Genomic DNA, 27,427 nt, shown 5'->3' on the forward strand with positions numbered 1-27,427 from the left:
ATTGCCTCTGGTATGGCTTGAACCCGCAAACTTTTGGTGCACAGTATGATGCTCCAACCGAGTCAGGGCTAGGAATAATTGTTTTATTTTCCATTTTAGCATCTCTATGTCAGTCAGGTTTTTCACAAGGGCAATAATAAATCTGTCTTTAACTAATAAAAGGCATTTTGACTAGTATATCTAAAGTATAATTATTTCACAATAGTTTATGAGTTAAGATATAGCCTAAGTGTACGATTCTCTTCTCCCATTCATTCCTTTAAACAGTGAGTTAATGAAAGAAAGCGAGATTGGGCTCTCTGAATTGAATCTAATTAGTTCCCAAATTTCTAGTGTTTTCAGGTAGATATAACTTCCATCCAAAGAACCGATCACAAAATGATTTCTAAATCATTAAGTGCTTGAGTTTGATAGGGAAAGTTTAGATAACAAGAGATAAATCTCCTGGAATAACACTCAGATAAAGGGAATAAAAGATAAAGGTAATAGGGGATCTAGAAAAATATTTTACTAGATACAGAAAAGAATTAGGCTCATCCCCTGTATGGAGAGATTGACAAATTATATTTATAAGCATCCATACTCAGTGTAACCTCCTTACATATTATCCAGGGTACAAATCTCCCTGCATGGGAAATTAATGGACTTTATAGACATTTCTATGGAGAAAATACACCCTGAATTTGAAACAGCAGACACATAAACTTTGATACCTGGCCCACTTTTAAATTTAGGTTGTTGTGATATTCTAAATGTTCCTTAACAAAAAGTTGACTTTTCTGTATCTCTGCTCTCTCTCAATCTTGTAGAAATGTTATTTAAAAAATACATATAAATTTTCTTCATTTTTTAAAAAAGAAAAGTTAACTTCCCACTGTAATTTGATCCAAATTCAGTACCAAACAATGTAACTCTCAGGTTGCCTTTTTTACTTTTATTATTCTCTAGTGTCATTACTCCCTCTAGAGGCAGGAAACGTGAACGAACTACCAACCATAATTCTGGTAGGCTTTTGGAAGAAAATGAAAAACAGAAAAAAAAGAAAAAAAAGTTAACTTCTTCAGTTAGTGTTAATTTAGAAAAAAGTTTACTTACTGTAACTTTTACAAGAAACAGTAAACTTCCCACTGTCATTCAAGTATCCAAATCAGCCCATCTAATATTTAATGTAAAGATCATATAGCCTCTTCTGAGACCAGTTATAGAGCATAATATTTACATGAGAAAAATAAGAATTATGGAATCAATGGGTTCAACCTTCTCTGAGAATCTAGAATGCAGTTCTGAGTCACAGATATGATTAGCAGATAGTATTAGGTTTAATATCAAATTTGTTATAAAAGTGCATGAAGCAAGGAACAGTGCTTTTTCCTGTAACTGGTGCAGCATATAGTATTTGAGAGGCCTAATGTTTACCCACACTGGCTCATAAACAGATGACAGGCTGCAAGATCTAATTTCATCTTCTAATCCACAGAGTAAGAGTTCTGGCTTGTTAACTTTTATTTACTCTTCTCTTAACCCAGAGAATCTCAACTCTGGGAGCACATTACAATCACTTGGAGAGTTTTAAAGAATGTATGCTTGGGCCTCTTCCCAGAAAATAAATTAGAGAGAATCTTTCCCAGTGGATCGGGTTATCAGTAGTTTTAAAAAGCTACTTAGCTAAAACTGTAAAACTCTTAGAAGAAAACAACAATGAATTTGACAAGGATTTCTTGGATATGACATCAAAAGCACAGGCAATACACAGATAAAACAGAACTTCCTCAAAATCAAAAAGTTTTGTGAGACAAAGAACACTATCAAGAGAATAAAAAGACAACCCATGGAATAGGAGAAAATACTGGCAAAGCACGTATATAAGGGATTAATATCCAGAATACACGCACATGAAAAGATGGTCAACATCATTAGTCACTAGGGAAATGCAAGTCAAAACCACAACGAGATAACATTTCATGTGCATTAGGATGGCCATTAGCAGACAATCACCACCAGAAAATAACAAGTATTAGCAAGAATGTGGAGAAGTTGGGTCCTTTTTGAATCGCTGGTGCAGTGGTTCGGTTACTGTGGAGAACAGTATGGTGATTCCTCAAAAAACTTAACACAGAATCACCTTACAATCTAGCAATTCCTCTCCTAAGTATATGCCCAAAACAAATGAAAGCAGAGACTAGACTAGGTATTTGTATACCAATGTTCACAGCAACATTATTAGCAACAGGAAAAAGGTGAAAACAACCCAAAATGCCCACTGATGAATGAATAGACAAAATGCAGTATCTACAAACAATGGAATATTACTCAGTCTTGAAAAGGAAGGAAATTCTAGTACAGGCTTTAATAAGAATGAACCGTTAGGCAATTATGCTAAGTGAAATAAGCTAGACACAAAAGGACAAATATTTATGATTCCACTTATACAAGTTACCTAGAGTAGTCAAAATTTTATAGAAACAGAAAGTAGAATGGTGTTTGTTAGGGGCAGGTTGGTGGGGGTTACTGGGGATTTAGTGTTTAAAGGACATAGTTTCAGTTTGGGACGATGAGGTAAAGTTCCGGGATGCTGGTAATGGTTGCAAAATAATGTGAATGTATTTAATGACACTGAATTGTAAATGACTTATGGTAAAATTTATCATTACTACTAAAAAAAAAACCCACTTAGGTAATTCTAATTTGCAGACAGAGCTGAGAATCAGTGTTCCAAAGATGACCTGTTCAAACAGATAAACCAAAGATGGGAAAATATAGCAAATTAACATGAGAATATGTGCAGTATAAGCAAGCATATCTGATTTCTGATAAGAGGAAGAGAAAAATCTATATTCTGAGATGTATTCTTATAAATTAAATTCTATCATTTCAGAAATTTTAAAGCTATCTATTCTTTCCTTTAGAGAAAACATATCATTTTTTCATGTTGGTTCTATTCAAAACCTTAGTAACATTTACATTCTTTCTACAATTTTATAATAGGATCTTCTAAGTAACAGACACAAGACTTTACTGAGGATTTATGAGTCAGAGGTACTTGTTAAATGCTTTACTCACTGATTGCATTTATTCCTCAAAACTATCACCGGAAAGCCAGAGAGTACAGGGCTGAGACTAAACTCCAGTCTGCCTGACTCTTACTCTCTTTTTTCAGCCCATGACCTAAACATCACCCACACATTCCCACTTCCATGTCACTGACGGTCTTGCCACCTTCTCCTCAACTCCTACAATCTGATCTTTAACTTTAAAGTCCAGTTTACACGCTGTGTCATCCAGGGCCTTTCCTGACACCATCCCCCAGAAAGCCAGACTACTTAAGCTCTACCTTTCTTATGAGAAGGCTGCATTATTTATTATCATATTCACGCACCTATCTTTAATCTAGGAAGATGCTGAACTAGCATGACTGTTGACTTATAAGGTGTCTCTGGAGACAATAGGGGGAAACCACCAAACGAAAAATAGTTATGGAGACCTGGGATGGAGTGAATATGTGTATCCAGAGGACTGAGGGTCGTGGCTCTGGGAAACTAAAACAGGAAGAAGGCAAACAAGAAACTTGGCCTTCTGCTCTGGCTCCTCCCTACCCATTACCTTCGCCTTGTCTAAACGGTGTACGCTGCCTCACTTGCAGAGACTGCGAACTCTGGTCCGTGTTCAGGAGTAAAGTTAGGGCAGCCTAAACAGACGTTCTGTTGTGAGAAGCTGAAACAGGTGGGAACTAACCCTGGCAGCTGCCTTCTCACGCCTTTCTCTGAATCCCTAGAGCTGATGAATAACGCTCTAAGATTAAAGAGTACCATCTTAGATGCTGCTTTTGTCCAGCTGCTCCGAAAGGGTGTCTGTGGGAAGCTATGCCTTGAGAGTGTTTTGTGATAAGTGAGCACAGTCAGTGGTGCTTGGGCCAGCAACCCCAGAGCTTTCCCACCTACATCCTTAAAGTTATCACTGGGCTAACATAGGCTATACATTACAATGGACGAAGGGAGCTTTAAAAACGATTAGATCAATTTCTGGGGTGGAGATTGCATAGTCAGGTTTTTTTTACAAGTGTCCCTGGTGATTCTAAAGTGCAGCAAGTCTGACCCTCACTGGATTCTGGCCTGTCCTTTATCCTTTTGCATTACTCGAGAATTGCCAATACCCAGAAGTATCTGAGGGACACAAGTATTTCATGGAATGAAAACAAACTGGATTATAAATTCTATCAAGGTATATGCAGAAAGGATAAAAATAGATTAAGAATTTAAACTTTTAAATAATAATATTAGAATGCAAGTGAAAGCAAAGATGCAGAAATAATTACGTATAAAGGATATGATTAGATGGATGCTAGACTGTATATATCTGAAGAATGAACTAGCTAGCTGGAAGACCAGACTGAGGTAATCTCTCAGAAAAAAAAAGGAGACAGAACACTAGAAAATATAGCTGATGTCCCAGAAAAAGGAAACAAGATGGTAAGGAGAATATAGTTGAACAACTAAAGAGATAATTTCTCTAGAATAAGATGAAAAAGCTCAGATTGATAGGGTCAGTTTTCAGAGTATCAAACAGGAGAGAAAGAACAAACCCACACCTAGCAACATTGTAGTAAAATTTAAAATATGAAAGACAAAAGATTTAACAGATGTATAGCACAAGGCAGTATGTAGTAAATGTATTAAAAATTCAACAAAAGCATGAAATAAAGATATCATCAGATCTTTATGAGGCAGTTATACTAGATCCAATTCTACTAGGGAAAAAAACACGTGATTAAAAAAAACCGCTTACTTATGGTAAGAACTGAATAAAGGCATTTTAATGTTAGTCAAGCGTCCTATCCTCCAAAACAATAGCTGAAATGGATCCTGGCCAAATAAAGACTGTATCTGTCTATATTTCTATTTAGGTGACTATTTTTAGGAACACCTGAAACTTCTATTCTCAAGGTAGGGTTCAGTAGAGACAGACCGCGGCTAACTTAGGTGTGCGCATACGAACACAACACATTCAGTCATTCTTTCAGGACATATCATTAAAAGCCCAGCATGCCGCTTCTGTGCATGTCTGCCAGGAACGGTGGAGAAGGAGAGAATGAAATAGGTATGTACTTAACTGGCAAACACTCCCAGTTTTCTAGTAATAGGAAAAAAGTCAGGGACTTCTTATGAAGAACATTCTCAGTTAAAGCAATTCCGTGGATCTTTTTTTACCCATTCTTTTGTAACAGTTATGCCAAAGGCTCATGGAAGTTTCTCAGTAATGGCTTACCTGGTCAATATCAGCATTTCTTGGAAGAAAATAAACAATGTTATTAGTGATCTTCTGAGAAAGTCTGAAAATTTCAAAGGTGGACAACAGTTAAGGAAAAGTGACAAAAACAGCAGTTAATTTCTGATCGGAGATTAAGTTCTCTACTTATAACCCAAATGTATTTTAATATGTAGGCACACATTTAATCCTCTAATGAAGCCTAAGAGAATTAAGTAGCTGATTTTGTAACTCAGCAGCACACTGTTCCTGATTGGTCAGAGGTTAGAAGTTAAACCAGTTTTTTAAAATTGATTTTAGAAAGAGAAAGGGGGAAGGAGAGAAAGAAAAACATAGATAACATCGACCAGTTGCTTCCTGCATGTGTTCTGACCAGGGATTGAACCAACAACCTGGGTAAGTACACTGACCAGGAACTGAACCCACCAGCTTCCAGTGTCCGGGATGACACTCCAACCCACTGAGCCACATGGGCCTGGGCCTATTGTTTAACCCTCACCCAAGGATACTACTGATTTTTTTTTTTAAAGAGAGAAAGGGGTAGGGGAAGAGAAACATGGGTTGCCTCCTGTACACACTATGATGGGAGATCAAAACTTCATCCTAGGAATATGCCCGTACCAGGAATCGAACCTGCAACCTTTATTACTATTATTTTTTTGGTGTAGGGGACAACATTCCAACCAACTGAGCCACTCCTGGCCAGGGCAGAGGTTAAACCTATTTTTCATTTATCCTAGTAGTAGGCAACGAAGTCAGAAAATACACAACATTCTTTCTCTTTCTGTCCTTTCCTAGTTAATGTATAAACAGAACAGGAAAGCACCATACCACCTCCTTCCAGTAATGAGTAAAGACAAATAACTATTCATGTCGTCTACATTCTAAACTTTAATTAGCAATTTAGGAGCATGTGTCCTGTTAGAGTCAAAGGGATGATTCCTCTGGGGAACAGAGAAAAAGGGACAAATAATATAAACGCTATTAAGTATGAAATAAGAGCTTGCTTCAGTACTTTGGAAGAGTAACAGGAAAATATGAAGACACACAGAGAATTAGCAAAAGTGTGAGTGGAAGAATAGCTAAGGGATAGTCACCCAGACATTAGGGACAGGTCTCCAGGAAATTCTCAATTTCCAGGAAAATAATTCCAAACAGTCACTGCTCTCTAGTTCTTGTTTTGTAATAGTAAAAGTGGAGGGTAACCGAAGGAATATACTTCACATTTGCTGTAACTTTTGGAGATTCATCACCGGTTAACTTTTACACACCTGCTTTTTATGTAAAACAAGCTAGGAACTATCAAATGCTATTAGCTTCTTTCCTCTTCATGAATTTCTCTCTCAAGCGCGCGCACACACACACACACACACACACACACACACACACACACCCCTTCCCCTCCACAACCACTGTTTGAGTAAACTCTTAGGACTTTCAAAGGATATCCATCAGGAGACATCATTGTCCTAATGTCAAAGGTCTCTGCAGTGGCGTAGTCTGGCCCTCCCCAAGGTGGGCTGAGGAACACAACGTCGGCCTTTAACTGAGGAGCCAGCAGCAGGAAATCTCCGCAGATGAACTCGACTTTGTCTGCTATCCCATACACTTCTGCATTATTGCGAGCAAGATCAATCTTAACAGGATCAATATCAATGGCAATCACTAAAAATGGGATCAGGAAAGATGAGTCAAATGATATTGATTAGTAGTTAGCATTAGTAGAATACTTCATCTTCAGATCAGTGTATTTATTTAACGTATAAGAATATTTTTTTACAGACTAAGCGAGATTTGGCCTCATATACTAGATAGTTGCCACTAAGTATCTACTGAGAGCCAAATAGGTGGTCAGCACTGTGTTCTGTGCGAGGAACAGGCTGAGTAGCAAACACGTGGAAACAGTATATAAAGCCTATAAATGCTAAGATTTCATAAAAGACCCATCTCCTCAAAATGAGGCAACCACCGAATTTGGTAGCTTCTACAGAAAAGCAAAATAAAACAAATGTTAACATCTCTTTTGTCAACTTAAGAAAGGTAAAAAAGTCTGCTGATGATGTTTAATGGGACATTTTAAGGAACAGACAACCTTATGTTTTCATCAAATCGGCTTTCACTTAATTTACTGCAATTTCATAATTAGCAATGCAAACATAAGTTAAATTTAGCTCACGTACATCTTGCAGGAAGTGCACATGTGCGTGCACCAGTGGCACTATTTTGTACCTGGAAGGGCTCAGTGGAACCCTGATGCGTACACCGTGGTCGTGAAGGAAACAAAGCTGTTTTCCAGAACATGGTGGTTTCAAAATTGGTTAATACTTTTGAGAAATAATGCACTTGAACAATGAATACAAGCACACATTATATCTTGCAAAATCATGCATTTATATGCTATTTTTTCCTGTTCTTTATAAACTAACAGTCATATTTATAAGGAAAAAGATAAAAACGTCCTTTTCAGCTGCTCAATCTGCTACATTGATAATAGAGGCAGATGGAAAGATATGCTGACACCACCAAAAATTCAACAGAAAAAATGACTTTCAACATCAAATATATTCAATTAATACTCATGTTTTTATGACTTCCTTTGAAGGCAGACTTTATTTTCAGGCCTAACAGAATGCAAGCATTCACTTTGCTCACATAACTGAAATGCTGACAAACGTTGGATGATACTAAATAGAATTGCACTGTTGAATAAAGGTAGCCACCAGCCACATGTGGCTATTACCTTTAAATTATTAAAATTAAATAATATTAAGAATTTAGATCCTCGGTCACAATGCCACGTTTCAAATGCTCAGTAGCTACTTGTGGCTGGTGGCCACCACAATGGACAGTGCAGACATAGAACATTTCCATCGTCACAGGAAATTCTTTTGGGCAGCACTGATATGGAACTACTGGAAAGGGAAAAAGAAATCTTTCAAAAACAGCAAAATACAAAGCTCTGAGAATTCTCTAAGTTTAGAATGTAGACTCCATGAACAGTTATTTGTCTTTACTCGTTACTGGAAATAGGTGGTATTGTGCTTTCCTGTTGTGTTTGTACATTAACTAGGAAATGAAGCATTCAGTTGGGTATATGTATAAATAGCAACTACCTGAGTGAAGATAGGGGTAATAAGGGTAAATAGTGAACTCAGGGAAAACAAGAAAATAGTAACTGTTCTAGTAAATATGAGAACAGCTTTCTCTGAGGAGGCCATGCCAAGCCAGCAAATGTCACACTCTGGAGCACAGCAGTGATTGCACAAGGGCCACAGTTCATCAGCACTCGTCTTAAACATCAATGCTGAGTTTCACGTCACCATTTCCAAGCTTTTATATTATCCTTTTCAGAATCATATGCTTTCCTAGTTAACATTAAAAACTTTATGTAAGTTAACGAGACTCAACTGAAATTTACTAAAATGGAAGCTCTCCGTAGAATATAAAGACATTGGGGTAGCGGAAAAGCATATTCAGAGTATGACTTATGCCCCTAAAATGTCACATTATTCCGCACTTTAAAGTCCTGGCTTCACGACTCAGCGACGTCAATGTGGGCAGACTGTTCAATTTCCTGAAGCCCCTCTTCTTTGAGAAACTGCACACGTATTACCTACTCGACACAATTCCTGGCAGACATATAGTAGTGGAGGGTTTCTTTTTTGTGATTTCAAAGTCAAGCTATTCTGAGGATGATCTAATATTTAAAAGATGTTTAGTGTCACAGAATGTTAAAGCTGACAGGTTATCACAGAGGATATCTCAAGTTCACGTCGCCTTTAAATGAAGGTTAAGTGATGTCCATAACAGTAGTGAATGACAAAGCCGGGATTCCCTGTCTACTCTTCTTTTCTTTTACAGAATAGTCTCCCCATTTTAATATTTTTATATATTGTTATAATCTTGGCTCTACCAAACTTCATCTCTTTATGTCTGTTTATCTGTGAAAGGCAGATAGTAAAAGATACACTTCACAAGATTGTTGACTAAATAAATACACACTAAGCACTTACATCTGTATGATACAAAGTGTATGCTTAATATATGCTAGCTATTATTATTTTAAATATTTGGCATTAAACTATTTATATATTAAATGTCAGCAAAGACAAACTGAAGGAAAATGAAACATTTACTGAATAAGCTGAATATAATTTACTTTTCTTCCATTGATGGCTAATTACCTCTCTTTCCAGTTAAGGCAAACTGAATGGTATTTCCTCCGACTCCACAAAATGCGTCCACTACAATGTCGCACTCGAAGGACTGACTGACCCGGCCAGCAATGTGTTCAGCAATCTTCTCAGGTGTAACTGAGAACCAGCCCTCTGCGAAGAAAGAGTATTTCTGCTAAGAGGTTCAATTGCAAGAAGCCAAGCCAAGCATAAACATAACAATCATTACTATATAATATATACTTTAACCCCCCCCCTTCTCTTTCAAAAAACTATAAATAACCTAGTTTTAAAGAAAAGTTCTACAAAGCTTGTTATAAAAAGAACAGTAGCATTCCCATTCCCAAAGAAAGCAACTATTTTAGTTTTGGCCTGATTCTTCTGCAATATATCACCATAACTGAATGCAGTTCCTATTTTTATGTCTGAAGCATTAACTACTGACTATCTGCTATGGAAAATGTAAAGCTAGCCATTCTAATTGGCCAACTACCCAAATTCCACAGTTTCCCTATGACTTCATTCCCTAATGGGGAACCAATGAACCAGACTTGTACTGGACACTTTGGAAAAATTCAAACATTTCTAAAGGGCCAGGAAAAGCAAGGAGCTGACAGCAAAAGGCCGCAAAGCTGTAGGAATAGCAGAACCCTCATTATTTTCAGAAATGAGGTCCCGTGTCCTGTGACCACTCCAGAGGGAAGAGGATAATGCCCTCTTTCTTTCCCAATAGGAGAAATTCACATTTTTAAGGAAGATATTTCTCTGAACAAAATGATGGACCAATTTTCCTGTTTCTTTCCTTTACCAAAACTTTAAATGGCTCCTCATTGCTGGAATGATAAAAATATTAACTACTTTTACAGAATGAAAAGCTCTTATCTAGTCATATTTCTGCTAACAAACTCCTCTGCATTCTTTGAAATATGTAATTTTTTTGTAAATAATTACAAGAGGTTCACAGACCCCTGACATTCCACCAGTGATCCAGATTTCCTGATTTTGACAGTTAACACCTAATTTAAGTAGTTCCAATATGAAAATAAACATCAATTTTCAGAATTGAGTTAAGTAAGCTGTTCAAAGTAAGGGCAGGAAAACTTGAAAAAGAATTCAAAGTTTCCAGTGTCAATTCATTACATGTTTCTGCACTAGGTATTTCTTCATCAGATGTTCTGTTTAAAAATCTATCAATTCCTAAATATAGATTAAACCTGAGTCCCAAGTTTTAAAAACACACATATACTCAAATTAAGAGACATTGTGGACATTAACTGGCTTTTATTCTTTGGAAAACATCAAATTCCTGAAAGATAAAAAGAGGCTGAGCAACTATTCCAGATTAAAGACAACCAAATAAACATGAAACTAACTGCTATACACGATTCTTTTTTTTAAAATATATTTTATTGATTTTTTACAGAGAGGAAGGGAGAGGGATAGAGAGTTAGAAACATTGATGAGAGAGAAACACCGATCAGCTGCCTCCTGCACAATCCCACAGGGGATGTGCCCCCAACCAAGGTACATGCCCTTGACCGGAATCGAACCTGGGACCTTTCAGTCCCCAGGCCAACGCTCTATCTACTGAGCCAAACCAGTTAGGGCTGCTATACACGATTCTATGTTGGAAGGAAAAAAAATGCTATAAAGGACATTAGTTAGAATAATGGCTAAAACTGGACTATGGACTGTAGATTACAATACTGTAACAATGTTAAATTTATAATTTTACCCGTTACATAAAAATATCCTTTTTTCTTAGAAAATTACACATTCAAGGATTAAGGAATAGGGGCAACTGGATCAGAAACACACACACATACAAAATGATAATGCAAATGTGGCAAAACGTTAAGAAATATCTGAGTCTGGGGAAAAGGGATATAGAAATTTCTTGCTACTCCTGCAACTTTTCTATAAGTTCAAAATTATTTCAAATTAAAGTTCAAAATTATATATACTTTACCTTTGTCCAATTTAATTCCATCATCAAAACGGGAGAAGAGCCGGTACCTCTGGGCCCAGTATTTTGCCAGCTCAGGAACAGCAGCTATTTCAGGAGGCAGACTGATTACCTTCCTATTCTTGTTTTTCTTCTTCTTCTTCTTTTTAATTTCAGCTACAATAAAGGAATATAAAGAATAGAGATGCGTGCTATGAAAAAAGGAAACACAGGTGAATTTATCTAAAAGTGCAGCCACGTCAAATAATTTGGGAGTGAGCTCCAGAACACGTGTGCAATCACACACTTGGAGAAGCAGGAGGGTACAATGGCAAGAGCACTGAGTCAGACTGTAGCCTCTAGTTTGCTACTTACTGGCTCCCCAAGCTTGGATAACTAATGCAGGCTCTCAAAGCGCCAGCTTTTCATTTCTCAAAAGGAATAAATGACTGAGTAATATACCTATTTGCTTTACAGAATTGTTAGGAGATGTTACACTATTACAGGTATATAAGCTATTACTTCTGTTGGGTAAGGCTCTGCTTCCCTGGTAAATTATAGAAATCCAAACATTTCCTTTCCCTTTTTTAAAATAAAATTTCCCAAGACTGATTAACTCCAACTCTCAGCTAGATCCATCCTTTGAACCCAGCCATGACCTAAGAGTCATAGCGCCTCTGAGAAATTGAAACAGGGGTCACTAGCTCCATTTAGTAGAAAAGTACCTCGTTCAGAGATTGACTTTTTCTTAAACAATTTTTTAGTTTGCTTATTTGGTTTCAGTTCTGAAATTAGAAGCGTTTTCATAGCTAAATATAATGACAAAAAGTGATGTTGACAAAGTGATGTTGAGGATCATATTTAAATGGTCCTCAAAGATAGGACTATGTCTTACTATAGTCATCTGACCATTGCAAGTGGCTAATGGTCTCATCAATAGCAAAGTGCAGCAAGCTTCTAAGAGAGGGAACACTGACATTTTGAGTGAACAAACCTTATTGTGCAACATTAAATAATCCAAAGTACTAAATGCCAAAACTCCCCAGGTCATTTGACAACCACCATCTTCCAAATGCCCCGGAGATGGTGGTATCATCCCAGGTGAAAATTACCAACATTGTGACGAGTGGCAATAGGGAATTAGGGTGGCGTGGGAAAATGGGATTTAGGAATCAGACAACTTGGTACTGAGTCCTTGTTATGCCACTTATGGCTGTGTGACCTCAAACAAATTTCTTAATTTCTCTGGACTTTATTTTTACTTTCCACATTTACAGAATGGAGCTAATTCCACCTACTTCATTGGGTACTTTACAGATTAAATTTGAATAAGGCATGTGAAAGCATTTCAGAAATCTGCACGTGCTACATGAACACCAGTTGTACATTAAAAAAATTGTACAATGAAAAAGTTGCTAAATAAAAAAATTTAACTACCTTAAGTATATGCTGTTTAGAAAGTCAAGGAAGTATGTGACAAAGTTATCACAGATTCATTATCCCCCCCCCGATCGGCTGCCTCCTGCACGCCCCCTACTGGGGACAAAGCCTGCAACCCAGGCATGTGCCCTTTACAGGAATCGAATCCTTAATACAAAATTAAGGAAAATGAAAACAGGGGTCACTAGCTTCATTCCTAAGAAAGAAATCATCACAATAAATGTAACTGTTTCATTAGGCAAGTCTGAAATAACTCATCTATAAACTGAGTATTATCTATAACAATAAAAGCATAATATGCTAATTGGACTGGACAGCCGAATGACCTTCTGGATGCCCTTTTAGACTACCTTTCGGATGAAGCCGGGGATGCAAGGGCCAAGCGCCTTGAACGAATTTTGTGCATCAGGCTTCTAGTTTCAAATAAAAATTTTTACCTGATAAAGCCCTAGTGTTCCACCAAATACAATTATCTTTTAAATTATAAAAGAACATTTGCTTAAAATAAATTCAAATAGTACAAAAGAGTATAAAGTAAAAATGCTACTCTGTTCTCCACTCATTATAGCGAACTACTGTAAACGCTTTATGTCAATGCAACATCCAAAAACAAATGACCACTCTGCACAACTGCTACAAAAATAACAAAATAAAAACGATCTGGCCACCTGTAGGGCATGGGACAGAGGGTAGTGGCAGAAACCAATCTGAACGGCATGGACAGGGGTATTCAGACACGGTTCTGCCATATGCTTTACCTTTGATTTTACCATGCCTGTTCAGTCAAGAGGGAAATGAACTCGGGTGCCAAACCATAGCCATTAGCACCTTTACTTAACATGCCTTCTCTCAACTTACAAGTAAATAGCAGAGAATCCTTAGGTATATATAGATGACTCATAAGTGAAAACTAGGGAAAAACATTTATAAAATGTATTTATCTAAATCCACCAGCGGGTTGAAGCACATTTACTCTTACCTTCAGTTTCCACCTGAAGAGAATCTGGTATATCCTGGGCAACACAACCCTCCTTATCTGTGACAGCTGCTCCGGTGCTGTCCCCTTCATTTTTTTCTGTCTCAGGTTCACCAGCCGAAGGTATGGCATGACCCTCTGCAGGCTCTGGATTGCTCATCTCCAGTGGCTCCTCCTCTTTGGTAACAGACACTCCCTGCTCTTCTGAATCACTGCTTGTGCAAGCGTCTTGCACATCGTCATGAGAAACTGACTCCTGAGATGCTTCCTCATCCATTGGTTCGTTAACCCATTTTAGAAATTTTTCTACCTGAAATTGTAAGATGTTACGGGCATGAACCAATTCCCATGACACAGAGTATTTCTACCTGCTTTACCATTTGTGACCTGACTGACAAGCTGCATCACAAATTCTTAGCTCTGACAAGTACACTGTATCACAAAGCTAATATGACCAAGTAATTCCAAGCTAATTGCACTTTCTTGTCTGGACATACCATGACGTTATTAAAGACTTCTTTAAAAGGAAGAAAATATCAGATCACACACAAGACTATGATCTTTCTATAATCAATTAACACTAAGAGGATAAAGTTGAACTTTTACATTAGCTTTCCATAAAGGCTTCTAACAACCTAACTGTACTATGTGATGTTACCATTACAAATGTAGCCACCTATTTTGAGTCACTAATTTCAGTTTTTCTGCAAGACCCAGGCTATTATCTATGTTAAATGGTACTCAGCGCAAAGATGAACTCTAAAAAGATTTTGTGTCTCTAAGAATAAAGGCAGTGCTATCTTGCAAAGGATGTGAACTGCCTTTTACTGAAGCAGTAGAGTCAGTAAAATGATTCCTATAAATTAAGTTTCTTCTATGAAATGTTAACAAGGCTATATACTTTCTTGCTATCTTCTATAACAAAAACATTCTTCATAACAGATCTTCATGACTTTCCTAAAAGTTAGGAAATTAGAACAAGAGTGGTAGACAGAAGATGGGCATAGACAACAACCCAGAATCTTCCTTTGAGAGGACTGTGCCTATACATCCATCAGTATCTAAGGACACAACAGCCACATTCTGGCCCTCTCCCTCCCCCCCAGCAATACTTAGCAGCTATGTTTCTGCTCTTCATGTACAGATGAATATATGGGGGCTATCACATCTAATACACTATAAAAATTCTTATAGGATCAATTGAACCAATACTGGAAATCTGTTCCAGACATAACTAGGGCTACTAAAATATTAAAATATCACCAGCAGCCAAACAATCTGAAATACATTAAAAATAAAAACAGCTATAAAATTGTAGTATGTTTTAGAAGAATACAGAAGTTAAGAAGGGTAATTATACAACAGAGGAAAAACAAATCTATGGAGTCTGAGATTTCTGTTGACTTAAAAGAACTGCTGGAGATGTGGCTGATACAAGGTTCAGCTCAGTAGAAAGTGTTTCTTTTTTTTCTTTTTCTATAATGGGTAAGAATCACTCATCAAAACCAAGCGAAGGCAATTTTAATTACTTTTGTTTTCCAGGTAGTTGGACGACAAGTACAGCAAAGTCCAAGACAGGGATATGACTGTTCTAGTTAACAATGTGAATCACCAAATTAGCCTTTAGTCTCACGTCATTAGGATGAACTTGTTAGTGCCAAGTTTAATCAATCACCTTTAGGTGACCTCAAAATTAAGGATTACTATTAAGAATTGTACCAGACACTGGACTTCTGGGATCCTACTTAGCCTAAACAGATGAGCAATTTCCATTGTCTGTTATTACATACACAAGGCAATTTTATCTATTTATCTTCCCAGACTCTCTCTACTACTTTGTAGCTTTCAAAACATTCCCTTTTCAAATTGCCCCCAACTTAATCTTTTCCAAATTTGTTTCACACAATACATGTCTTTAGATAGCAAGTAGGAAAGAATCTCAGGTGCCCTTATATCTGGTAGAAACAGGGTTCACATTTGAAAACAAAAACTTTAAGGAGCCAAGCTCACAAAATGAAATTCTATCTGTAAATAAAAACACAATTTATACATACCTTACTCAAAGTTTTGCTTTTCTTAAAACATTTTTTTTCTGTGTCTTCAGTAAAGAAAATGTGTTTATTTTTCAAATTTATTTGTCTTCTCATGTCCAAGAACTTTGACTTATACTTTACATTCTTCTGTAGATATCTGACCCGTCTATGACTGAAATGTGAAATTCCACCATATCTGGGACCAAATCAAAAGAAGTTGACTGAAATCTCAAGTTCTATCAGTTTGTTTCTTTATATGAAAAGAAAATAAAACTAACAACTTTCACTATTTTTCTATTAGCAGCCACTACTGTAATTTCATTTTCCTAATTATGAAATAAAGTTTAAAATGCAGTTTAAGGTCTAGCTTTGTATGTTAATTCTCAAGTAAATGTGAAACACCAAAGTTGGAAATATCAACAGATATAGAGCAGAAAGCAGAACCTACACAGTATAATGTAATAAAGAAATAGCAAAATGGTAGGTCTTTAGTGTGCTTTAACTACTCAGTTCAGTCTTCATGTCATAGGCAACAAACTCTTCAATTTCCTTATACTTAATGCTTGGGCATTTAATCCCAGAGAACACTAATACTTTCTGTACACAAAAGTTCAAAGCAGCTTTTTTTGTAAAAACAAAATACCACACATAATCCACATGTCTTTCAATAGATAATGGTTCAACAAACTATGGTACATCCATATAATGGCATACTACTTAGCAATAGGAAGGAAAGAACTATTAGTACATGCAACAAGCTGGGGGTACTTCAAAGGCATAAAGTAGGTCTTAGGAAGCAACCTGGCTATAAATCAATTAAACACCAGGCCCTATTGAAAGGACTAGGTAAATGTACTGATAAGGCAGGCTGTTGATGGTACATTATTTAGGGGAAAAAAAGCAAGCTGTAGATTATGTATAGAATGATCTTTTGTGTTTTATAAAAAGGAGTAGTGTGTGTAAATGTACATAGGCATAAAAACATACATAAAAAATTAGGAAGGATATATGCCAACTATTATATTATCTCTGGGGAATGATTTGAAGAAAAGATTTTCACTCTTACTTGTTACTTCTGTTTGGTTTGAGTTTTACTACTTTCACAGTAAAAAAGAAAAATGGTTACTCCAGATTGGAACTTTTCATGGCATGTTTGCTACACACTTCAGATGTACACAGAGTTATATGAGACACTAGGGGAAGAGAGCCATGCTTAGAATCTCAAGAGCTGGACTTGTACCCATTCTCTCCAAGAAATGATGTGATCGTGACTGAGTCAAAACCTGCAAGCTGCAGTTGCTTTATTTACTAGTATAAATTGGAGTAACAACACTGGATTGCTTTGAAGTACAACTGAGTTAATACATGTGACTACATCAAAGGTATGGTGATAACTATAATTCTTACAAACAAGAGAGACTAGTGTTTTAACTGCAAATGATATATCTCAAATGATATAAGCTACATACTCATTATTAGCTATCTGAATATCAGAGAGCTTTACGTTAGCCCAAGTGGCTAAGATTTAAGGACGACAGCATTTATGTATAATTACTTTTGTCCGGAGCCATGGTTGAATCCTAGAAGGGCACCATTGTCATCAAAGTCTGAATCTGGGTTTTCATCGATGTCCAGCTCATGGCTAAACAAATAAACAAAAGGTGATAAGCCATTATCTCCGGAGCCCACCCATTCAGGCAAATATCAAAAGTACATATAGTCAACCTACGCAAACTTTCTCTTTACAACAATCGACCATAATTCACAAACCCAGGAAAACAGGAAAAACTATTTTCATCAGGATTTTCCAAATGAGGAAAAGTACCAAGCAGTATTTGGAATACAGTAATAAGCACTCAACCGTAAACCCTGTCAAGTAATTATCTCTATTCCTGAACACAGTATCTCTCCATTTTCCTTTGAAAAAATACCGGTTAAAAGCTGCAGCCTTAAACTAATCTCCTAGAGTGTTTTCTCCAGAGGTTTTTCTGAAAAACAAACAAGGAAACATTTGAAAAATGCTTGTAACCAAAAAATTACAAAAGAAAAAAAATATTGTTCAGAAGAATCAGGTTGTGATACAAGTGGTATTAAGTAACCCAGGATCATCCATTTATGGGAGATAATTCTAATACTCCCTACTACCTGGGCAACAGTAATGAGTAAACAGAAATAGTGAGAGATTATTCTTACAAATGAAATTATGCTCACTGGACATTTCTGAAGGACCTATTAGGTTCCAGGAATGTAAGTACACAGTCTGCAGTCAGGAACTAGCAAGAACTAATGGAGGAATTAAAATGCAATGTCTACCGTGTAGAAGGAACAAAGAGAGGTATGCTTTTATGTACTAAGTTGCTGAGCCTCTAAAGCATGCTTACTGTTTTTCTAGAAACTACATTGAACACAAAAGTCTTATGTGGAGCATTTCATATCCGGTCATAGAAATGAAATGTGCCCAGCTAACATCCAAATTCTGTAATGTCCATCCTTTTCCTGTTATTTCACAGCATTAGCATTTGCCCACATTTTACCTGACATTTGCTACTGGTTTAATTACATGTATCAATGGTACACTAGAAACAGTGCTGTCTTCAAAGGAGATGGTCTGGACTCTAGTTTTGGAGATGCCATTACCACTACATAACTCTGGGCAAAGTATTTATCTTTGTTTTGTCTTAGTATTCCTATCGATAGAATGAGAGCACTAGATTTGATATATCTGAGGAGCATTTTAGCAATAAAATCCTGTAATTATTCCCAGACTTTTGGGGGAAAAAAATTAGAACTGCCTTAGAAAGATAGACTGTACCTACTTATATATTACTAGTTAACAGCTACCAATATATAGCTACTAATATATTAGTATATTACATGCTAGTTCCAGTCTTCCCAATGATCTCACGGAAGAGGTATCAGTTCCACTTTATAGGTAAGAAATTGTGGCAGAATTGAAGAGGCGGAGTTGGGATCTGACCATGCTCCAAAGCCCAGGGTCTTGTCTCTCCTCCTCACAGTGTTGAAATGTCACAAGCACTCGGCAACTACTCACTAGAGGAGAGAGTGGCTTACGCTAACACATTCCAGAAAGAAAGGTAACGTGCAACTTGCCTCCTCTTGAGTTTGCTTGGCTGGCGTTCAGGTGGATCTTCTTCACTCTCATCTCCATCAGACTTGTTGGGAGGTGGTTTTCCTTGGATTGTGTTTGCTTCTGAAGACTTCTGTGAATCTAAAGAGGCAGATTATTACTGTGGATGTCTCCCCTTGGTTTGACAACTCTCCTGCCATTTACAAAGGCAATCAAAATATTTCAGTGCCTTCCCTGCAATGAACTGTGCATGTACATAAGATAAAGTGTCAGGCCACATCTACCGATTCTGTGTATCTACACGCAGGATCTCAACATAAAAAAAAAAAATTGGAGCTATGTCTATTAATGTTTAAAAGTTTCCATGACTTAGCTACTTAGAAAGTGAACAAAAACTACTTTTTCCTGATAGCTATCTAACTCTACACAAATTATTCCACAGAGTTACCTTTGTCATAGCTATTAGCTATTGCATTTTGATGAAATTTTAATCTAAATGACTCTAAAGATGTCATAATCACATTGATTAAAAAGTTCTCTTTCTTAAGAAGTAAATACATTTAATTGTCTCTAACATAGCTCTTAAAGTAATAATGGAAGTAACAAAGATAAACAGCACCACTTAAAAAGAGTATAACTTGTTGTGGCTCCAACTGAGGTATATGTCTGTCCTTGTTCTCTATTTCTTCAGACTGGAACAAAGTAGGAGGGTGAGAATAGAAGTGGAGAGGTGTCTGCAATGTAGACAGTGGGAAGCTTTGAATATATGGGGACAGACTATTTTAGGAGAACACCCAACCACAAACAGTAGAAAACATACTTATAAAAAAATGCAATATGCAGGGTAGGGCAAAAGTAGGTTTACAATTGTGAGTACACAAAAGTTTATCCTTTTATTATTATTTATTGTATTATTTTCCATATGAACAACTATGAGCCTACTTTTGCCTCACACTGTTTACTTTATGTTTTGATCTCAAGTGAGTATCTAAAACAAATTAAAATCTAGAATTCTTAATTTGATCCTGATGGCAGTCACACTGGAGCTAATTACAGACATGGGGACTTATAAACATAGGGAGCAGGCAATAGAAATGGTCAATTTATACACATAGTTTAGGAAACAGGCAAGAGAAGGCAGAATCTGTGAGGTTTGAAGAATATCAAAGATTAATATAAGATAATCACATAAAAAGGATAACAACAGCAAAATTGAAAGGAATGGGAATATTGCACTAAAGTTAAGCTCCATTTCAAGAGTACAGGGAAAAGAAGTAAAAAAATAGATAGGGTTCTTTAGTAACTCTCAACTAGATGAAGATCAGTGACCTGGGATGAACAAAGCAGGTCATATAGGAATAAGTATGAGAAGGAAATCCCTATGAACCATACTTTCTTAGTACCAAACATCGAGAAGGCCAAGATAACCCAATAGTTATAAGAATTTCCATTTTCCTGGTGCTATCAATTGGTAGTACCCTTCTCCTAGCAAGAGCACTCTAATCCAACTTATTCTAACTTTTTTTTTTTTTTTAACACACTCCTTTTACTGGCTTTCTTTAGTCCTTACAGTAGCACCAGGCTGCATGATGATGAATTTTTTTTTTTTTATAATAACTTGGGCAGGAGTCAACCAAGTTTCTTATCCTGAGTATTTTATGAAAGTCCTGAAATCACCCTTCTAGGTATAAATGAACATCATACCCTGTTTAAATTCTCTTTATAGCAAGACTTCATTGTCCCAACTGAATTCCAGATATGACTCTCATTCAGATTGGCCTACTGTCAAACATGTGCTCTCCACCACTCTTTAACATGCCTCTTATAAACTACGACCCTTTAATACAGTTCCTCATGTTGTGGTGACCCCCAATTTCATTGTTACAAATTGAACATGATTAAAGCATAGTGATTAATCACAAAAACAATATGTAATTATATATGTGTTTTCCGATGGTCTTAGGCGACTCCTGTGAAAGGGTTGTTTGACCCCCAAAGGGGTCGTGACCCGCAGGTTGAGAACAGCTGTTCTAGAGAAACTTGCGACATTCCAAGCTCACTCTAAATTAGAGTTCTAATTTAATTAGAAAGGGGTTTGCAAGTTTTAATTCACTGGCCACCTAGGTATAAGAGAAAGGAATAGAACTTTTGAGTACTTTGTGAAAATATTCTTTTTTATTTATATAAAAGGGTAATAAACAACTTGTGATATAAAAATAAGATGGACTGAATAATTTCTGTACACTATAAGATGTAGTCTGCACTACTTAACTCTATCGTAAAGGGTTAGTATTCTTTTTCTTCATAGGTTCATTTAGCTAACTGTTACTTAGTAGGAAGGGTACTCGTAAACCTTGGTCAGCCTTACCCCGAGCGGGTTGATTTGCGCTGTTCCCTGACCAGTTGCTTTCCTTGGCTCCTCCATTACATGGCTCACTTTGGCCAGACGGGCATTCTCTTCTGCTGTTAACTTCACTTAGCCACTGATGACCGTCAGAACTTACCGATGACTCTAGCTGGCTCTCTTCTGGTTTCCCTGAATTCAGACTTATCTTACTAATTCCATCAAGTAGCTCGTTATGATCTTTTTCACTTGAATTAGAGCTTTTACAACCTATTGATGAAGATGTTAAAGAAAGTAAGTCTGCTTTCAGGCAATGTTCATCTTTCTCGTTGTCAACTTCTGTTTTAGGCCCACACATACTTGCACCACAGCTTTGTGAGGCATCAAAAGTCCAACCCTGAGCTTCCCAATACTTAAATTGTTCTAAATAATACCAATAAAGGTGACTATAATGTTGCTCCCATTCTTCCTTGGTATCAGGAACGTTCCAAGGTTCAGAGCACAGTGTTTGATCTGAATGTTTTTCTTGCCAGCTTTGCCATAGTAGTTCTCCACCATATTCATTCCAGTACTTTTCCCATTTTTCTGTAATTTCTAGCTTTGGAGATAATGTACTTTCAGTAGAAAGGCTTTCAGTTTCAGTGTCTTTTTGGGGTTTTGGTTTACGTGTTCTGGTGTTCTCACACTGTTCAACTGAAGATGGATCATCTGAGGCCAAAATGTCATCTTCTTCATCTTCTTGTCTCCAAGATTCTCTTATCATCTCATCTAAGTACTTCTTTTGATGTTTTTTCTTTTTCTTTTTTATTTTAATTTTATTTCTAGTATTCATAGACACCTGCATAAGATAAATACCTTGAATACAAAATCCACTTCATAAACTAAAAGAGAAAGTAGAACCCAAATCTATTTTGACATTAAGTTAAACAAAATAGCCTCAATCTTTGCACACCTCTGCCCCGCTCCCCACTACCTTCCCCCTGGGCTTTTAGTTACATAAACAAGTGAATCTTACTAAACAAGATCCCAAGAGAAGAAAATCACATGGGGGACACATCACAACTTAGTTTGGTTAATTTATAAATACATACATTAAAAAAGAGACAGAGTGCTCTAATTAATGAATGCATTAGATTTGGGATTTTAAAAAATCCCATGTGATTTTACAGAGAAAACTAATAAATAAAAGTAAGTGAATACTTACCTCAAAATTCTTATGTGCAGACATCCCACCAAATTGAAGTGGCAGTCCCATACTTTTCATGAGTTCAGTCTCAGAATCAAGTTCACTTTCATCTAGGTCTATGCCTTTGCTATCACATGATTCTTTATTGCCATGGAAATTACAACTTTCCTCCTCTTCTGTAGCTTGGTCTCCTATAGATAGCATTTGTTAACGTTAGAAAAAATTTAGATGCAGGTTTGATCCTCATTTTAATGAAGAAAACCTGAGACCCAGAGTTATTACATGCCTTGCCCAAAGGTGTGTAATTGTTACAATTTTTAAGGGGGGAAAAAGGGAATTGATGGCAATATGGACTAGCAAAAAACGGCCAACTAAGAATAAAGAGACAATTTCTAGTCTGGCTCTGCCTACCATTATCCATCTAGCTGCCCATTCAACTTATACTTCTTTTTTTAAAAATATATTTTATTGATTTTACAGAGAGGAAGGGAGATAGAGAGTCAGAAACATTATTGCAACTTATATTTCTTGAGTATCTCCTTGGTGCTGGGCATTGTGCAAAGCACTGAGGCTATAAGAAGGAACACAGTAGAGTAACCATGAGGCAAATTTTTACATTTTGATATTCCTTCTCTGCAGTATTACTGCACTAGATCAGTGGATTTAAAAGGAGGATTTGTTAAGTTATTTTAGGAGCTGCTAATAAGAGAGGTGAGAGATTATGTGTTCAGGCCTCTCACGGGTACTTCAATCACAACTGGATTGTTTTGTTTCTGCATCTCCTCTGTAAATACGCTTCTACTTCATCTTCAGAATGCTCCTAACTACCTTTGGTTAGGTGGTGCTCAATTTGAATGAACGTACGCTCAAATAAAATCTGGAAAATTTTTGATATGCCTCAGTTTAGCTTTTAAAACAGTGATGGCGAACCTTTTGAGCTCGGCGTGTCAGCATTTTGAAAAACCCTAACTTAATTCTGGTGCTGTGTCACATATAGAAATTTTTTGATATTTGCAACCATAGTAAAACAAAGACTTATATTTTTGACATTTATTTTATATATTTAAATGCCATTTAACAAAGAAAAATCAACCAAAAAAATGAGTTCGCGTGTCACCTCTGACACGTGTGTCATAGGTTCACCATCACTGTTTTAAAACAATAAAATTCTGCATTAGAAACTAATGTTCTCTACTTTTCAAAGCCTCAAATTTCAAGTTGCTTTAATCTAATGGCAACAACTCAGGAAGGAATGCTACATGGAGCAAAAGAGGCTACCTCAACTCCATATAGGAGTTTGCTATAAGAACAGAAAATTTCTGCTTTGATAGGGATTCTAGAACCATGCTTTAAAAGAAAAATGACTATGATTACAGAATATTTTTGCCACACGATATGTTATGCTAAGAAGTTAATACAGTATTTATAACGAATTATAATGAATATAGTGTTATGGTTAATTTTAGCAAAAAAGGATTATATAGTTTATACTGTATTATTACCTGCACTGTTGTCGTTGCCTTTAACATAGTAGCCTTTTAATCCCAAATTGCATAATTTTCGATCTCTGTGAAGCAAATTAAAGTCAGTATTGAAAAAAATTAAATTATAAACTTAGAGAAGAAATAAATTCAAAGCAACATAGGTTAATTAATACAAAGGTTAAAGATAGAAAAATAATATGCTAATATATTTTCCTAATTTGTAATACAGAAATAATAATGCCTAACTCATGGGGTTGTTATAAGGATTGGCAGTATCTGTAAAACATTTAGTATTGTGGTAAGCATTTATAACTACTAAATACTATTTTTGTTAATCCTCACCTGAAGATATTTTTTCCATTGATTTTTAGAGAGAGTGGAAGGGAGGGAGAGAGGGTGCGAAGAGGATGAGAAAAAAAGAGATAACCAGGTGAGAGAGGCACATTGATTAGTTGCCTCCCACAGGACCAAGGACCAAACATGAAACCCAGGTATGTGCCTTTGACTGGGAATCAAACCCAAGGCCCTGTGGAGTGTGGGCCGATGCTCTAACCACTTAGCCCACCGGCCAGGGCATAACTAATTATTAAAAATAAGTGGTATTCGGGATATTGGGGGAAGAACCCAATCCTCCTTACGATGCACAAACAATGAAATGGTCTCTAAATTTGCTGTAAAAGGGAAGCATAAATATGGAAAGATTTATCTGACACATATATAAAATCTACATGCACACCACAGTCCATCTGCAAATAGGCCAAAATAGTCATTGTATAGTAGACAAGATATTCATGGTCCGAGCAAAGGTTGTTTTGGAGACTAACATAAAATGAAGTACTTATTTAAATATTTTAGCAAACTGAAACATAAATCAAGATAAAACAATTTCGTCTCAATGACTACAGTAGTTGTGTAGGATATACTTGTTTGGGGGAAATACACAATGAAGTATTTAGTAGTGATAATCACATCTGCAGCGTGTTCTCAAATGGTCCAGAAAAACACTAAGATGGTGTGTGTGTGTGATGAAGAGTGGTGAATCTGGGTGGTGGGAATATGGAAGTTCTTTGAATTATTTTTGTAAGTTTAAAATTATTTCAAAATTCATCACTTAAAGAATAAATAATCAAAGCCTGCTTTTTACAGCACAAGCAACTTTCTACCACGCCATCATTTCAGCAAGGGAGTTACCCTTGACCTATTCTTTCTCATCCTATTTCTTCCCTTTATTCCCTCACATCCATTCCAACTCCTTAATCTCAACAGTTTCTCTCCATTTCCACTGCCACCAATCTTTATCCAAGTCACCCAGAACTTGTAGCCTGAAAAATGATTATGTGGTTCCCCGCCTTTGAACCATCCCCCAGGTGCTGCTGTTACCCAGGGTGATCTTCAAAGCATGTATAACTTTAACTAACCAGAGGATTATGTAACAGTTGTCTTAATATTGATCTCCTTGGCCAGTAAGTAAAGTCAAAATGTGTTAAGGAAGGGCTGTGTCTTGTACCCCAGTGCCTACTAGTACCTAATACAAAGGAGCACAAAAAGCATTCATTGAATGAATACATGCACACATAACTACAAAAACAGAAATACTTTTCACATTAAATTTAACATAGTTTTCCATTTCTTTTTGAATTTGCAGATTACTTCACAAAAACACATGATGAATAGTAAGAATAACGTCAAACTAAAACTCTACTACATTAAACTCTATTAAAAGTCTCTCACATAAAATTCACTTCCACAAGCTGAATCTAGCAGTGAGCCTGTGAGATGATTATGGTAAATATACCTGTTTTAGATATGAACTCACACATCTTCCTATACAATAAAAAGCTAATATGCAAATCAACCTAACGGCAGAATGGCTGGTCGCTATGATGCACTCTGACCACCAGGGGGCAGACGCATTCAACGCAGGAGCTGCCCCCTGGTGGTCAGTGTGCTCCCACAGGGGGAGCCCCGCTCAGCCAGAAGCCGGGCTCATCTCATGGCTGGCGAGCGCAGCAGCAGTGGCGGGAGCCTCTCCCACCTCTGCGCAGTGTTAAGGATGTCCGACTGACAGCTTAGGCCCATTCCTTGTGGAGGGTGAGCCTAAACCATCAGTTGGACATCTCCTGAGGGCTCCTGGAATGTGAGAGGGCACAGGCCGGGCTGAGGGACTTCCCGGGTGCACGAATTTTGTGCACCAGGCCTCTAGTCTAATATAAAGAAAACCATCTCCAGGATCCAATTTTTTAGGCATTTTCCCCCTCCCCCAATTAGGTACAGCAGTTTTTACCCAAAACAAATATTTTCCCAAAATAGAAGACAGCTCAAAAACGGATGTAATTGTAGTTAAACCTTTTACCTCACAAGTTATATTTATGTGAATTGGTGCTTTAATAAATCTTAAGGTTTTAAAAAAGATATTATCCAAAATAAGTTACTTATTTTTAAACCTTTACCTTGTGATGTCATATCCACTAATGGGATTTCATTTTACATTTCACTTTCCCCCAGTTTTAAAATGTCCTCTCATTGTCATAACCGGTTTGGCCCAGTGGATAGAGCATTGGCCTGTGGACTGAAAGGTCCCGGGTTCGATTCCGGTCAAGGGCATGTACCTTGGTTGCGGGCACATCTCCAATAGGGAGTGTGCAGGAGGTAGCTGATCGATGTTTCTTTCTCATTGATGTTTCTAACTCTCTACCTCTCTCCTTTCCTCTCTGTAAAAAATCAATAAAATATATTTTTTAAAAAAATAAATAAAATGTCCCCTCAGTTTATAAATATAAATTGACATATATCAACTACCACATTTTTTCATTACAGCCCACACAGATTTACTCATACACTTAATGGCAGAGGCCACCACTCTGTAAAGTCTGTGAATTCCCCCCCCCCCCCTTTTTCTTTTTCTTTTTCGTGTTTTTATTAACTTCAGAGTGAGAAAAGGAGAGGGAGAGAAACATCAATGATGACAATCACGATGAATGGGCTGCCTTCTGCACGCCCCCTACTGGCGATCGAGCCCCCAACCGGGGCATGTGACCTGACCGAACGAAACCGAGACCACCCGGTTCATGGGTCATGTTCCACCACCGAGCACACCAGGCAGGGCTCCCCTTTTTCTAAAACATCAGCTTGCCCAAGAGTCACATACTCTCTCGGGCCCTGGTTCCAGGGACCCATTGCAACTGGTCTGCATCACCTCCATTTCTGGGCAATAATCGTGCAAAGGGAGAGCGAAGTTTGTACTTACTCTACAAATGCCCGGGAGCAGAGGCAAAGGATCTTATAATCCTCCTCCAGGTCTTCAATAAAGAGAAACATTTCGGCCACGTGGCTCCACTTCTCGCAGCACATCGTACCCCTCGGAGGAGGCAGCCCTGCGGTGCACGGGGCGGGACGGCAGGGTCCTACAGCCCGAAAGGAGGCCTCCCGGCGCGCCGACCGGGCGAGGGGCTGAGACCGAGCTGGGAGCAGCGGAGCAAGGTAGGAAGCCGCCA

At 37.3% G+C, this 27,427-nt stretch overlaps 1 protein-coding gene across 2 annotated transcripts in view; it reads right to left on the minus strand.

Annotated features, from left to right (window-relative positions):
* Nucleotides 1–27,420, minus strand: part of TGS1 (trimethylguanosine synthase 1) — a 30,041-nt gene extending 2,621 nt beyond the window's left edge. Inside the window, exons 1-12 of one of the 2 annotated variants that reach the window (XM_006769071.2) lie at nucleotides 27,181–27,420; nucleotides 23,952–24,016; nucleotides 22,468–22,640; nucleotides 21,288–22,101; nucleotides 18,943–19,060; nucleotides 17,387–17,473; nucleotides 15,853–16,003; nucleotides 13,802–14,108; nucleotides 11,407–11,559; nucleotides 9,447–9,590; nucleotides 6,711–6,927; nucleotides 5,263–5,341 (exon numbers count right to left, since the gene is read on the minus strand). In XM_006769071.2, coding sequence (XP_006769134.1) covers nucleotides 5,263–5,341; nucleotides 6,711–6,927; nucleotides 9,447–9,590; nucleotides 11,407–11,559; nucleotides 13,802–14,108; nucleotides 15,853–16,003; nucleotides 17,387–17,473; nucleotides 18,943–19,060; nucleotides 21,288–22,101; nucleotides 22,468–22,640; nucleotides 23,952–24,016; nucleotides 27,181–27,284 — 2,412 coding nt within the window. In that variant the 5' untranslated portion in view covers nucleotides 27,285–27,420. Of the gene's footprint in view, nucleotides 1–5,262; nucleotides 5,342–6,710; nucleotides 6,928–9,446; nucleotides 9,591–11,406; nucleotides 11,560–13,801; nucleotides 14,109–15,852; nucleotides 16,028–17,386; nucleotides 17,474–18,942; nucleotides 19,061–21,287; nucleotides 22,102–22,467; nucleotides 22,641–23,951; nucleotides 24,017–27,180 lie in introns of both variants that reach the window. The other variant, XM_006769070.2, reaches the window with a different exon arrangement.
* Nucleotides 27,421–27,427: the final 7 nt, after the last annotated feature.

This window comes from Myotis davidii, unplaced genomic scaffold (assembly GCF_000327345.1).
Source record: "Myotis davidii unplaced genomic scaffold, ASM32734v1 scaffold1, whole genome shotgun sequence".
NCBI lineage: Eukaryota > Metazoa > Chordata > Mammalia > Chiroptera > Vespertilionidae > Myotis > Myotis davidii.